Below are 16,002 nucleotides of genomic sequence, written 5' to 3' on the forward strand. Positions count from 1 at the left end.
GAATCTGAGATAACAAGGTGTAGAGCTGGATGAACACAGCAGGTCAAACAGCATCATAGGAGCAGGAAGGCTGACGTTTCGGGCCTAGACCCTTCCCGAAACGTCAGCCTTCCTGCTCCCATGATGCTGCTTGACCTGCTGTGTTCATCCAGCTCTACACCTTGTTATCTAACATTTGGGATATGCTCAGCACTTCAGGCAGCATATGTGGAGAGAGTAAATATTTCAGATCAAATAGACTTTTCACCCTAAAATGGAATAAATTAGGTACAGAGGCAGGAAAGTTGAATGGGAGAACAAAGGAGGGACTGTGATAAGATATTAATTGCCAACAGGCATGATGCTGCAAGGAGAAAGGATATGTTAATTGGTCCACATTCTGGGTTATCGTTGCCCAGAAATTTCTCTTGAATGGTTGAAATTTGGAGCTTAACATCTAGGGAATTAAAGGTGTAAACCACAGCACACCTTCACATTCAGGTGCTTCTTTTCTAAATGTAAGAGATACAATCGAGACTTGGGACACTGGACAGATATTTTCAACTGTACTGTTAGGGATGTATTTTTCAGAACATAAATACACCATTTATATATTATCTCATTTACCTGTCTATCACTGTATGTTTTAGTTTATCCTTTCTAGAATGGCCTGTTTAATGCTTCAGTGACTATTAACCTTTTGGTGGTGAATAAGATTTGTATATCCACCCTCTGAGTGCTAACTTGCTCAACTTATTTGAATACTTGATTGGAGCTTGGGTTAACTTTGTCAGTTTACCTCCATAATCTTGAATATTTAATTGGATCATTTCCACATTCCTTCCCTAGAAAAAAAACTCTTGGAATGAATAGTGAGAGGTTTCTGGGGAGTCAGAAATGAGAGAGAATTTGTTTAAAACAATGACCTCACAGGTCAGAAGAAATTGAGGGTTGTTAGAGGAAAGATGCTTTCAAATACGGACTGGTTGGAGCAGGGAAAATTAGATAAATAGTTCAGCAAGAGAAGATAAATTGCAGTCAGGGAGAGCCAAGCACTGGATTTGTTTTAGATTGCTCCTTCACAAAGTGCTAGCACAGATACGGGTAACATGACTCTTGCTGGTTGTAAGCTTCAACAGTTGTATGCGTGTATTAGCATTTTACTCTCTGCTCATGCTGATTTGATTTTATTTTGAATTTGACAGCATTTATTAAGGGAAATGAAGCTCGAAATTTCCTGGGACGACATCTTCTGTACAATCGATGGGATTTTGAAATTTTTACTCGAGGAAATCTTGAACGAGAATGTATCGAAGAAATATGTAGTTTTGAAGAGGCACGTGAAGTTTTTGAAGACGATCGGAAGACAGTTGAGTATTTCCCCTTATATAGTGACTGGTCTAAATTATTTACATTATATAAAGCTATATCACTATCAATACTACTTACTTGGTTCAGAGACAAAAATAGAAGTTCTGAGGAAGGGTCACTCGACCCGAAACTTTAACTCTGATCTCTGTCCGCAGATGCTACCAGATCTGCTGAGCTTTACCAGCAATTTCTATTTTTGTCTCTGATTTACAGCATCTGCAGCTCTTTGGTTTTATTTATTTGGTTAAAGAATTATTAAATTAATACTTATAAAAATTGATGGATTGTATCCCCCTTCTTATTTCCTGAAGTGAACATGTGCCAATGTATATCATTAATTTGCTGCTGTCTTACAATACTCTGCTTAAATGCTCTAAAGAGTATTATTGAAAAAAAAACACATTTTGTCAATGCTTTTTGTCTTGTGTTTGTCATGACAATTTACAAGAATGCCAATGTAAAGGGGAACAACATTTTCTGCTGTATGAGAACGGTGTGCTGATAGGTTGAATGGATGCTGCCTTAGAGAATGTCCAAATTAAATGATGAATGACACTTCAGTGGCAAGTTTTGTCTGAATTTATATCAATCAGGGAATTCCCTGAGGGATGAATCAGAATAGCTGATGCGCAATTTGTTAAGTTGAAAAAGGGGCAATATACTTCTGTCTGCCAAGAACAGTGCCTTGTGTATATGTGCAAGTACATCAGCTTGCAAGCTTGACTGACCACCTTGAATTGCTTTTCAGCATAATTCTTACCACATTCAAGATAATTTAGCAAATGTTGTCCAATCCTGGAATCACGTCTAATGTTGGACACTGTCTTGAATTTTGCAAGCACAGGGTGGTTGGGTATGGTCAGCACATTGCCTTTATCAGCAGATAAAGAGACCTGCTGTTTGATATGTTTCAAAGTCTAGTGGACTGTACGGCTTATGTTCCTAGCATCACACCAACATTGAAATTCATACACTACTTATTTATGTAATACAGCATCTTTTTGGTTTGAAGGTGGGATACTGTTAGTGGCCGATGTGTTGATGCTGTGTAGTAACAGCATGAAACAGTTAGCATCACCTGTTGCTCAAATCTTTTAGTTATCTTATCCTTCTGGGATAATCTGAGGTAGGCAGGGCAGTTTCAGGACTGAAGATGGTACCCTTATGCCTGTTCATGAGTTTGTATGATACAGTAAGAAATTCTGACCGGGGTAACTTTTTATTTCACAGGATATCTTTAAAACATCTTATTTCAGCATCCAGCTTGCATGGTGAGCAATTAAGCTTGGGACCTATTTATGAGGTTCTTGATAAGGTCAATCTTCTAGTCCATTTATACCCAAATAGATAGTATTGCCATGGGATCCACTCTAGGCTCAGCACTCTCAAACATGTCAAAACTGTAGGATTCCCAATGCGTATATGGACCAGTGAAGATCAGCCTGAGGTAAACAGTTATAGTGAACCTTGGCAAATTTCCTAATGAGCAAGTCAAGGAAAAGGAGCTAATTTGACTGCTCTACTTGAAGTGAGTCTGAATAGGCGATGGAGCCCATTAAAACGTCTAAGTAAATTCTTACTTAAAACTGCAGCATCAAATAAAGTAAATACATTCTCTAAATGTCACAAATACGAAAGGGTAGGAGGCTGCATTATTCTATCAAAGACCTGTTTCTCATAAAATGCATCAGACTAGATGCTGCTAGTTTAGTTTTGAATTCCAGTTCAGAAGTTCCGTTTAGGTGAATAGTTTTCCTTGTTATGAACCAGACCAAACCCCCTCAAAATATATTAGGGAGATAGCCTAGACCCTAACTTTTTTTATTTTATTTATAGGCTAATGTAAAGCACTATGTGTTCCAAATGTGATTTGATTGGTCCACTCCTATGCTTAAAGCAAAACACTTATTTCTGTAACAGAGATAAAAGAAAAATGAATAAAATGAATTGGTATAACTTTAACTCTATTGAAATAATTGATAAAATAATATATTATTTAACTGCTGATCATCAACTGTTCCAATATACAGCACTCCATAAACGCACCCTTAGCAAATGTGTTATCTCCTCCAGCCTAGAAGAAAGGAACACTGAAAGAAACAATCTAGCAGCAGAGAAAGAATTCAAGCTTTTTGTAACAGCAGAGAGAGAGCTATATCCAACCACTTCAACAGCCAACTCCAAACCTCAATTGAAAGCAAAACTAAAACCCAAAGTCCATGGGATCCTGACTCCACCCACTCGTGCTTCTTTTGTTAATTTAAAAGAAACTTGGAACGCAAAGCTGTTTACCCTCTGTTTCTGAAGCAGACATCCTGGTACCAACAGTGGCAACACCTGAGCAAGAGAAACAATACAGAACAAATCTCTCTTAACTATCACGTCTTCCAGAAAATAATCAGCTTTTCAGTTTAAGAAAACAATTATCCTAGCAAAAGACCTTTCATTTATTAAATCTTCACACTGTAAGAGTTTGTATAGATGTTTTGAATTGTTAGAACTGATGGGCAATGCCTTGACCAACTGGAGTCAATCTGCCTGATTTTAAATAAAGCCTACCAGTTAACTGTTAGTCATCATCTAACTGGTGCATTTTCAGTACTTATTTGATCCACTTACCAACCAATTAGAATTGACCTCTCATAAAATATAAAATGTTGCATTGGCATTCTTGTGAATGTCTGAACAAGTGCAAGCTGATTAGCTTCACAAAATGTGTCTTTTTTTCATCATTACTCAAGTTGTGTACCACCAAACAGGTGTTAAGAGTCTGGAAAGCAGTGTCAACAGACTGTTTAACCATGGGAATGTCAATCCAAATTCAATCAAGCCCTTGTCCATCACGTACATATTGCAAATTCCCATCAGTGGACAGAAAGTATCATTTGGAAAGAACTGATTGCAAACAGTAATTTATAGGATTGAATAAGATTGTACATTTACTGAGCAAGATGAAAGCTTTAATTGCATATCCTGTTACAAGGAAAAGGCTGGCCCTTTCTAAAAATCATGATTTTCTTTTAGAGTATCTTTTGGAAACATTACACAACAAAGGGCCCTTACGCCAAACCAGGTATGACTTTTTTTTTATTACAAATGTGCTTTGCTATGGTCCAAGGCAGGAACAGAAATCACAAGCCCAAGAGCTTCTCCTGGCCCGGATATCCCACCTGAGCACCCTGACATGAGCACAAGCACAGTGGTCCCGCCAGAGCCCTAGATCCTGTTTTTGGACCTTGATGTGCCCCCATGATATGAAGTGTGTTTCAATTTATAATAAGAGGCACAAAATTATGTAATCACTTCACCCTCCCACCTGTGCGTGCGCATACACACAGCCAAATCAAGCTTTCCCTTGAATGCAACTACGGCTTGTGGTAGAGCATTTCACATTCTAACTCTGGTTAAAGACACTTGTCCTGAATTCATTATTGTACTTATTTATGGCTCCCTTGAATTGATATGTCGATGGTAGTTTTGGTTCCCCACACTTAAAAGTATAACCCAAATCGACAGTTGTAGAAAAGTGCATTGACAATAAAACATTTGTTTGGAATTTTGAAGCATTGTTTGAAGGTTACTTGTATGCAAAATACAAATGTTAAAAAAAGGTCCTTACCACATGATTTTCAAACACTTGATTGTATTGACAAAGAATCAATGCTTTTCTGTTCATGTGCAAAAGTTGTGTTTCTCCTTTTGTACTGAAACTACTATATCTGGACTGTGTTATTGCTTAAGTAAATTTTCAAATTCTTTTAACTTTTGAAACACTATTTCAACATCTTCCCTCTCTCTGTTCATGGATTGTTGGGGTGTTGATCAATCCTTTTTGTCCTCCTAGGTCACGAACATTCAAATTTGAAATTTAGTCACTTGTAATTTAGAAAATGTAGTAGTTTTGGTGGCATAGTGGCTCAATGGTTAGCATTGCTGCCTCACAGTGCCGGGGATGCGGATTTGATTCCAGCCTTGGGTAACTGTATGGAGTTTGTGCATTTTCCCTGTATCTGCATGGGTTTCCTCTGGGTACTCTGATTTCCTCCTACAGTCCAAAAGATGTGCAGGTTGGGTGGATTGGCCCTGCTGTATTGCTCATAGTATCCAGGGATGTGCAGGCTACAAATACAATGTTGCTGGAAAAGCCCAGGAGGTGTGACAGCATCTGTGAAGGAAAAAACTTATCTTATAGCTGCAATTCAAATTCCTTCTGTTCACTTGCTGTCTGTAAGTGTGTTTTAAACAAGAGATTGCTTCTAAGATGAAATATACAGTCCCTACTCTGAACATTTCTACACTATTTTACTGAATAAGACAACATCTATTCAAATTCCATTGATAAGACTGAAATTCAATCACTTTCCCAGCTGAAGAATCTTGTCTGAATTACTGTGGTTTTACAAAATGTCTTCATGGTAACTTCAGCCAGCGCAGGAATTGAGCCCACACTGTTGGCATCACTCTGCGTCACAAATTAATTGTCCAGCCAACTGAGTATGTGATAAAGGGACGGTGATAATCATGTGTGATATTAATTCACACAGATTAGACATTTCAGTTTGGCAAAGGTATTCTGAATAATGAGTTTATGGAATGTTTTCGGGACAGTTTCTTAGAGCGTTTCATTTTAGAGCCAACCACCAGAGAACAGGTTATACTAGATTTGATAATGTGCAATGAGACAGAATTAATTCATTCATTCATTCATAGTGAAGGTGCGTCTAGGAAGAAATGATCATTATACAATTAAGTATTAAATTCAGTCTGAGGGAGAGTGGACCTAAGACTAACATTTTAAATTTAAATAGGAGCATTGTGAAGGTGTGAAAACAAGAACTTGCAAAAGGAAACTGAGCGATTAAGTTTTGGGAGGTGAAATGTCAGACTTGAGATATTTCGGACTACTTGGAAAATAAAAATAAATTCCAGTGAGAAACAAGTTATTGTTTTCACACCTTCACAATGCTCCTATTTAAATTTAAAATGTTAGTCTTAGGTCCACTCTCCCTCAGACTGAATTTGATACTTAATTGTATAATGATCATTTTTTCCTAGACGCACCTTCACTATGAATGAATGAATTAATTAATTCTGTCTCATTGCACATTATCAAATCTTGTATAACCTGTTCTCTGGTGGTTGGCTCTAAAATGAAACGCTCTAAGAAACTGTCCCGAAAACATTCCATAAACTCATTATTCAGAATACCTTTGCCAAACTGAAATGTCTAATCTGTGTGAATTAATATCACACATGATTATCACCGTCCCTTTATCACATACTCAGTTGGCTGGACAATTAATTTGTGACGCAGAGTGATGCCAACAGTGGGCTCAATTCCTGCGCTGGCTGAAGTTACCATGAAAACATTTTATAAAACCACAGTAATTCAGACAAGATTCTTCAGCTGGGAAAGTGATTGAATTTCAGTCTTATTAGTGGAATTTGAAAGGAAGGATCCACCATCTTGGGTTAACTAATTAAATTGCAGATAATTTCAGATTTAAAAATAAGAATCCTGCAAAGATGAGTCACAGGTCAGATGATTGGACAGAGTATAAAGAATGAGTAAAAGATTAATCACGAGGGAGAAAGCTGTCTAGAAATATCAAAACAAATAGTAAGAGTTTTTACGTACTTTTAAAAAGGAAAAGAGACATTATTCAATTTTGGTCCTCTAGATGGTGAAGCTGGAGGGTTAATAATGGAAAAGAGGAAATTGCAGATGAATTGAACAGAGATTTTACATCTGCCTTCAGTCCAATGGATACAAAGAACATCCCAGAAAGGATTGTGAATCAAGAGGTGAAACAGAGGGAGAAACTTAAACAATTAAAATCACCAGGGAAAGGATTCAGTGAAAATTATTAGAACCAGCAGTTGACGCGTCACCAGATCTTGATGGGCCTGTTCATGGGGCCTTAGAAGACGAAGCTGCTGTAAAAGTAGGTACACTGGTTTAGATTTTCCAAAATTCCCTAGGTTCTGGAAAGGTCTCATCAAGTTGAAAAATAGTGAATATGACTCCTCTATTCAAAAGGAAGGGAAACAGAAAGCAGGAAACTACAGGCCAGTTAACTTAACATCTGGGGAAGATGCTGGAATCTTTTATTATGGAGGATATAGAGAGCACTTTGCAAATCTCAGTGCAATCATGGGTAAGGGGAACATGTGGATCTGCTATGCTTGGATTTCCAGAAGCCATTTGACAAGATGCTACATCAATGGTTACTGTGGAAAATAAGAGCTTACAGTGTAGGGACACGATAATGGAATGGATAGAGGATTACTTAACCACAGGAAACAGGAGTGGGTCATTTTCAAGTTGGCAAGATCTGATAAATGGAGTACCACAGATCAATGCTGGGACCTCAACTGCTTATAATTAATATTAATGATTTGGATGACAGTAACCATATGTTTAATTGTAAGTTTGCTTATAATGCAATGATGTAAAGCAAATAAAGAAGACATAAGGAATCTGCAAGGAATATAAATAAGCTGTGAGTGGACAAAAGTCTGAGTGTACTGACAAAATGTCAAACTGTCCACTTTGAGTAGAATAGAATAGCCTTTATTGGCACACATTCTTAATGAGTACAATGAAGAGTTTATACATCGCCAGTTACAGCACCGATGGCAGGAAGAATCGAAAAACGACATTATCTAAATGGAGAGACATCTCAGAATTCAGATGTACAGAGGGCTCTGAATGTCCTGGTACATGAATCACAAAGTTACTATACAGGTACAGCAAGTGATTACAGAGGAATTGAATATCACAGTAGGCATTTTTTAACTCCAGTTGATCAGGGTAAAACCACTTCTGGAGTTCTATGCACAATTTTAGTCTCCTTATTTATGACAGGAAATAAACATGGTAGAAGCAGTTCAGAGGAGATTCATTCCTGTATGCATCGGCATATAGAAGAATAAGTAAATTTATTGAGATACTTAGGATCGTGAGCTGACTTACGGCAAAGCCTGAAAATGTTTGTTCCCTTTTTTTGTTCATTCACAGGATGTGGGTATCACTGGCTGGACCAGCATGCATTGACAATCCCTAATTGCCCAGAGGGCAGCTAAAATTCAGCAACATTACTGTGGGTCTGGAGTCATGTGTAGGCTATCCTAGATAACAAGGCAGCTTTCTTCCCTAAAGGGCATTAATGAATCAGATGGGCTTTTCCAACCACTGATGATGCTTCATCGTCCTCATTGGATTCGCAATTCAAATACCCCCATCTACTATGGGAAGATTCGAACCTGGGTCTGCAGGACATTACCTGGATCTCTCGATTAATAGTTTATCAATAATACCACTAACTCATCACTTCCCCCAAGATGCAAGATGAAAACAGAGGGACACATTTTAAAAATAGGAGAGTCTTCCATTTAAGATGAAGATTCAAAAACATTTTTGTTTTTGTGTTGAGTCTTTGTAACAGATGGGTGGAGAAAAGTCAGTGAATATTTTTTTAAAGAGAAAGTAAATAGATTGTTAACTTTTCTGTCACTTGTTAGTCATTGGGATAGGCTGAAATGTTGTGTTGAGGCCACAATCAGACCAGACATTACCTTACTAAATGGGAGATTGGGTTCAAGGGGCTGAATATCCTACTATGCTCCTAATTTCTACGTATGTATCTTCATATGTACCAGAGAAAAAAAATCAGGAAAATTTCTGGGGAAATTCCTCCTTTATTTTTTGAAGTAATTAATCAAGTAAATTTCATGGAACCATAGTCATACTTGACATCACTCAAGGTTAACTTGACTATCTTCTGTTCTGCTTTACTGCTATCTCCTCTCAGGAAATGGCCAAGTCTCTGCTTAAGGGTATGAGGTGTACTCCTACATATCAGAGGCTGTGGCAGTGAGATCAAAGCAAGTGAGTTACGTGGAATGTTTCAAATTTACTGAGTTGGGAAAACGAAAGTTTTTGAAGATTGCGGAATCATGGCAAAGAATAACAAAAGCTGAATAATTTTTAAACTTAAATTACTGATTTTGTGATCGGAAGTGACTCAAATGAAGCCCTTCTTTGGGAGTTCTTCTAGAAAAAAATGGATTCAGAAATAGCTGATTGGTCTAGCACATGGTTGGCAAACTCTGCCACATGTGGGGCAGGTGGTGCGTGAGTATTAGGTACTTGGATTGTTTGAAGGTTTGTACTCTCCAGTTGATACCCAACTTCACCTCTTGTATGTTTTTAGCAAAGCCACCAATGTATTCAGTACCTTCCTGAATGAGCTGCCTACATTTTGGTCAGTCACAATCCAGGGGCTTTCATGAGTCAGCAGGTATGTTTAACATCTTCAGGGATACTTGAGAATGTCCCTGAACTGTTTTTGCTAAGTAACTTCAACCTTGTCCTAATGCGTACAGAGGCAAAGTGATGAATAATTGACCGCAAGGCTTAACCAGATAGACATCGAAAAAAACAATGATTTTGCTCTTTCTTACTAACTCCCAATTCTTCTCCTACCTTTAAAAAAAATTGACTGGTTGATGGCTTTTCGCATGGACTAAGTGGGTGTTATAAACCATAATCAATAAATTTGACCTTAGTCTTCCCTGATGTGCTTGCTTTCAGCAGGGACCACTAGATAGTGGCTAGGATTTGGAGCTCTGTCCAGTTTCCACTTTTCTGCTTTTTAATCCAGGAGTGCTGAAGTTAATTGTAGGGCATTTATCACCTTTGTGACTGAGATCACTTAATGTGGTGTGTTCCACAGCTGAAACGTCTTTGGTGTGTTGCTATGTGATGGCTAAACATCTTGAGCCATCAGGAGGACCTGAATCTGTATTCTGACATTTTGCTAATTTTTGTTTTGTGATTTCTTTTTCTTTCTGTGATTTCTTTCTGTTCAAGTTCATTCAGAGATGTATGTATCACTGGTAAGGCCGTCAATTGTTGCCTATACTTAATTTCCCTTGAGTAAATGGTAGGGCCCTGGGGAGTGTTGCTTAACAAAGAGACTTAGGGTGCAGGTGCATGGTTCCTTAAACATGGAGTCACAGGTAGATAGGATGGTAAAGAAGCACTTGGCATGCTTGCTTTCTTTGGTCAGAACATTGAGTATAAGAGTTGGTTCATCATATTGCAACTGTCCAGGACATTGGTGAAGCCACTTTTGGAACACTGTGTACAATTCTGGTCACCCTTGTTAAATGTGAGAGGGTGCAGGAAAGATTTAGAAGGATGTTACTGGGACTGGAGGGTTTAAACTATCGAGAGAGGTTGAATAGTAAGGTTGAGTAGTAAGGGCGTGGAATGCCCTGCCTGCAAAAGTAGTAGACTGGCCAACTTTAAGGGCATTTAAATGGTCATTGGATAAACATATGGATGATAATGGAATAGTTTAGGTTAGACGGGCTTCAGATTGGTTTCACAGGTCGGCGCAACATCGAGGGCCGAAGGGCCTGTACTGCGCTGTTATGTTCTATGTTAATAGGCGGGGGCATTTTTTCCCTGGAGTGTTAGAGACTAAGGGATGACCTTATAGAGGCTTATAAAATCATGAGGGATATGGATAGGTTGACTGGCCAAAGTCTTTTTCCTAGAGTGGGTGAGTCCAAAACTAGACGATATAGATTTAAGGTGAGAGGGGAAAGATTTAAAAAGGTCCTGAAGGGTAACTTTTTCACAAGAGGGTGGTGTGTATCTGGAATGAGCCACCAAAAGAACCGGTGGAGGCGGGTACAATTACAACATTTATGAGGCATCTGGATGGGTAAATGAATAAGAAGGGTTTAGAGGGACATGGGCCAAATGCTGGTAAACGGACTAGGTCAGATTGGGATGTCTGGTTGGCACAGTTTAATTGTTTCCATACTGTGTGGCTCAATAGGTTTAAATTACTTTATCTGCTACTTCCTGATTGCACAACTTTTAAAATTTTTATTTGAATAGAACAACATGCAACAACATTTTTGAACTTTGAAAAATAGACTAAATAAGCAGTCCTACACAAACCCGCTGCCTCCAATATTTGGAAAGACAAGGGCAAGGGACTGAGTTATAGGGAGAGGTTGAACAAGCTAGAACTTCTTTCTTTAGAGCATAGGAGACTGAGGGGGGAATCTTATAGAAGTGTGTGAGATTATGAAAGCCATGGATAGGGTGAATGCACTCAGTCTTTTTCCTGTGGTTGGAGAATTGAGGACTAGAGGGCATCAGTTTAAGGTAAGAGGGGAAAGAATACATGGGAACCTGAGGGGCAACTTTTTTTACGCATACGGAATGAGCTGCCAGTGGAAGTGGTTGAGGCAGGTACATTAACAACATTTAAAAGGCATTTGGATGAATACATGGATAGGAAAAGTTTAGAAAGATATGGGCCAAGTGCAGGGAAATGGGGTTAGCATTGATGGACAGTTTGGTCGGCATGACCTGTTTGGGCCGAAAGGCCTGTCTCCATACTGTAGGACTCTGACTATGACTCTTTGGCAGCAGGTGCATGGGAGCACTATTAGTCAATGTAACACACTATCAGACTTTGGACAGTATCCTACCTAGTTCTTCTTTAATTCTATCTGGTCTAAATCTTGAACCTGCCTATTCAACAGCACCATAGGAATTTCTTCTTCATGCAGATCAGAGTATTTCAGGAAGAAAGCTCAAGGACACCTGGAACATAGTTGGCAACTTTGCCAGTGATGCTCATATTTCATGTTTTGTATTTAAGTTCCTAAAGCTATCAACAAACAAATGGTTTTAGTACTGCATTGGTCTAATGGACTAAGTTTTGACATTTTCACCTCTCTCTAAGAATAAAGGTATCATAGCTCATATAAATCACTGGACCATAGGTCTTATTGCTCATACTGACAATCTTGCATGGTAGTTATGAAAAAGAGTAAGTAAAATGAAACAAAACTCAATATTGCTAATAATACTCATTTACTCCTCCTTTTTCAGGAATTACGACTGATATAACCACAATTCTGACTGCATTCTTTGGCACTGTGTTATTTTTAATTCTATTGGTGTTCTTTATCTGGTATTACTGCAAGCAGCGGAGACAAAAAGATCGAAGTAGTGCGAGGTAAGTTTTGACAAGTTATATAGACTTTACGTATCTACATGTGCAATGTCTGTTTCAAAATCAGCATGAAAAAGTTTTTGATTTCATGATGACTTTGTCCAGTTGTGATATGCGTACGTTCCTGAGAACTGCAAGAGCATTATCAAGTTGAAATGTTTCAGTCGGTGAATCCATCCATAAGTTTGTGTGAAATCTGAAATGTTAATGTTTAGATCAAGGAAAGACAGCCAAGACTGTCTCTCATCCTCAACTCTGCACCTTTTGTATATTTGAAAACCACAACTTTCTTCCTAAATTATTGGTACATAGAAAGGAAATCTGGAGTGCACAACCTAAGCTAATATTTACATGTGCAGTCATCATGCTAACATGGCATCCTTCTGTGCTTATCATTCTATGATGATAATACCAAACCTGTGATAGAAGTTACTAGACAAGACATTTACATGGCTGGTGTGGTTGAGTTCCTGATCAGTTGTGACTCTCAGGATATTGTTGGTGAGGAATTCAGCAATGGTAATGCCATTGAGTATCAAAGAGAAATGGTTAGACTCTGTTTGAAGATGATTACTGCCTCTCATGTTTGACATGAACGTCACTGTCAGATATCGGTCCAAGTCTAGATGATGTAATCACCAGCAGCTGCAACATTATTTTACATTACAGAGAAAGAACCATGGATTACACATTTAAATATGAATTTAACATCTTGATTGGATGGTAGGGTTGGAAACAGTTAAACCAGCTGAAGTTTTATTTGGTCTGCTTATTTAAGAAGAATATATTTGCATTGGAGGCACCTTCAGAGAAAGTTGATTTCCTGGGATGAAGACGATGTCTTAATAGCAAAGATTGAGCCGTTTGCACCTAAACTTGGCAGAAGAATGAGTAGTGATCTTATTGAAAGACAACATTCTGGGGGATTAACATGGTAGACACTGAAATAATGTTTCCTATCATGGGGCAATTTGATCTGGGGGTTTGATTTGAGAATAAGAGGTCACCCATTTAAAAAAAGAGGAAGAATCTTCTCTCTGAGGGTCATGAGTCATGACATTTATCTGAGGTAGAGAATTTCAACAGCTTATGTTCTTATGAAGCTTTAAACAGAAATTTCTGTGAATATACAGCAGGGCGGTCAGTAAAGAAGAAAAGATAGATTAACTCTTTCCTCAGTTTTTGAGGCTTGCACCTGAAAAGAAAAAGGAGAATTTTTTTTTGAGGTTTACCCAGTGAAGGTTGTGACAGTTCCACTATTTACCCACTAGGTGGTGCATCACCTCCATCTATCTTTTGAGTAATAAAATCTCAGTTCATAACTTTTCATTTTTGGAGCTTGCTTGCTAACAGGCAGGACTGAATCCAGTACCGGCAGCATGATGGCTCAGTGGTTAGTACTGCTGCCTCACAGCATCAAGGACCTGGGATCGATTGCAGCCTGAGATGACTGTCTGTGCAGAGTTTGCATGTTTTCCCCATGTTCCAGTTGGGTGCTCTGGTTTCCCCTCTGTGCAGGTTAGGTGAATTAGCCAAAGTAAGTTACTTTTCAGTTTGTTCCACTATCCTTCTAAGTAACATATTTCAGGTCATCATAACAAACATCAAGTGTTTGGGAAGGTGTGGAGGTGAGACATTGACAGGACTTGAATCCTGGGCAAACTGGCACTGGATAGATAAAATCATGGAGTTAAATGTGTACCTCATGTGGTTGATGTGGACGGATTGCATTTCAGTTCATGGAGCAATAGCACCAGAACTGGGGTGGGAGGGAGTAGTTTTGGTGGGTCAGGCTTCACTTGAATTGCACTGGGACGAAAGTGCTGGTGAATCAAATAATTAGGGCAGTAGTGAGGGCTTTAAATTAATGAGAGAATGTGTAGGTTTACAAAACAAAAGGATGTGGGGGCATTGCAGAGTAGCTATTTAAGTGATGATACCTAGAGTAGGACAGGAAAATGCCAGTGTGTACAAACATTTTTTTCAAAAATGGTGTCAAAAAGGGAAAAGAGTGGCAAAATTAACAACTCTTTCTGAAATGTACATAGTATTCTGAACAAACTAAATGAATTATAATCATGCGGCAATGAAACAGATCCTTCAGTCCAACCTGTCTGCTCTGACTAGACATCCCAATCTGACCTTGTCCCATTTTCTAGCATTTGGCCCATATCCCTCTAATCCCTTCCCATTCATATACCCATATAGATGCCTTTTAAATGTTGTAATTGTACCCGCCTTCACCACTTCCTCTGAGAGGGAAAAGTTACCCCTTGGGTCCTTTTTTAAATCTTTCCCCTTACACTAATGCCCTCTAGATTTGGACTCCCCCACCCTAAGAGAAAGACCTTGGCTATTCACCCTATCCATGCCTTTGAGGATTTTGTAAACCTCTAAAAGGTCACCCCTCAACTCCCATCACTCTTGGGGGGAAGAAACACAGCCTTTTCAGCCTCTCCCTATAATTCAAACCCTCCAGTCCCAGCAACATTCTTTGTAAATATTTTCTGCATTGTCTCAGGTTTAACAACATCCTTCCTAAGAAGGATGACCAGAATTGTGCACAGTATTCTAAAATGTCCTATACAGCCGCAACATGATATCTTGACTCTTTTACTCAGTTACTGACCAATGAAGGCAAGTGTGCCAGATGATTCACACCTTGTCTATCTGCAACTCCACTTCCAAGGAACTGTGCACCTGAACCCCAGATCTCTTAGCTTGGCAACACTCCCCACGGCCCTACCATTAAGTGTACAAGTCGTGCCCTGGTTTACTTTCCCAAAATGCAACATCTCTCATTTATCTAAATTAAACTCCTCTGCCATTCCTCGGCCCATTAGCCCATCTGATCAAGGTCCTGGTGTAAGCTGTGATAATCTTCTTCAATGACCACTTCACCAACTATTTCAATGCCATCTGCAAACTTATTAACCATGCCTCCTATATTCACATCCAAATCATTTCTATAAATGGCAAAAAGCAGCGGACCCAGCACTGATCCTTGTGGCGCACCACTGTTCACAGGCCTCCAGTCTGAAAAGCAATCCTCTACCACTGCTGTCTGTCTCCTACCTTCAAGCCAATTCTTTATCCAATTGACTAGGTCACCCCGGATTCTTTGTGATATAACCTTACTAACCAGCCTGCCATGTGGAACCTTATTGAATGCTTTGCTGAAGTCAACATAGACAATGTCTATCGCTCTGCCATCATCAATCATCTTTGTCATCTTTTCAAAAAACTCAATCAAGTTAGTGAGTTGTGATTTCCCACACACAAAGCCATGTTAACTATCCCTAGTCAGTCCTTACCTTTCCAAATGCATATAAATCCTGTCCCTCAGAATCCCTCCAACAACATACCCAGCACTGACACAAGGCTCACTGGTCTATACACAACTCGCTAACTTGATTGAGTTTTTTGAAAAGATGACAAAGATGATTGATGATGGCAGAGCGATAGACATTGTCTATATTGACTTCAGCAAAGCATTCAATAAGGTTCCACATGGCAGGCTGGTTAGTAAGGTTATATCACAAAGAATCCGGGGTGAGCTAGTCAATTGGATAAAGAATTGGCTTTTCCTTACAGCTAATGGCAC

At 38.9% G+C, this 16,002-nt stretch overlaps 1 protein-coding gene across 1 annotated transcript in view; it reads left to right on the top strand.

The window, feature by feature from the left end:
- Positions 1-16,002, top strand: part of prrg4 (proline rich Gla (G-carboxyglutamic acid) 4 (transmembrane)) — a 61,696-nt gene that overhangs the window by 1,354 nt on the left and 44,340 nt on the right. The window contains exons 2-4 of the mRNA XM_048607355.1: positions 1,185-1,348; positions 4,375-4,423; positions 12,275-12,401. Of these exons, the coding sequence (XP_048463312.1) occupies positions 1,185-1,348; positions 4,375-4,423; positions 12,275-12,401 (340 nt within the window). The remainder of the gene's footprint in view (positions 1-1,184; positions 1,349-4,374; positions 4,424-12,274; positions 12,402-16,002) is intronic.

Source organism: Rhincodon typus, chromosome 17, assembly GCF_021869965.1.
Source record: "Rhincodon typus isolate 14 chromosome 17, sRhiTyp1.1, whole genome shotgun sequence".
Classification (NCBI taxonomy): Eukaryota; Metazoa; Chordata; class Chondrichthyes; order Orectolobiformes; family Rhincodontidae; genus Rhincodon; species Rhincodon typus.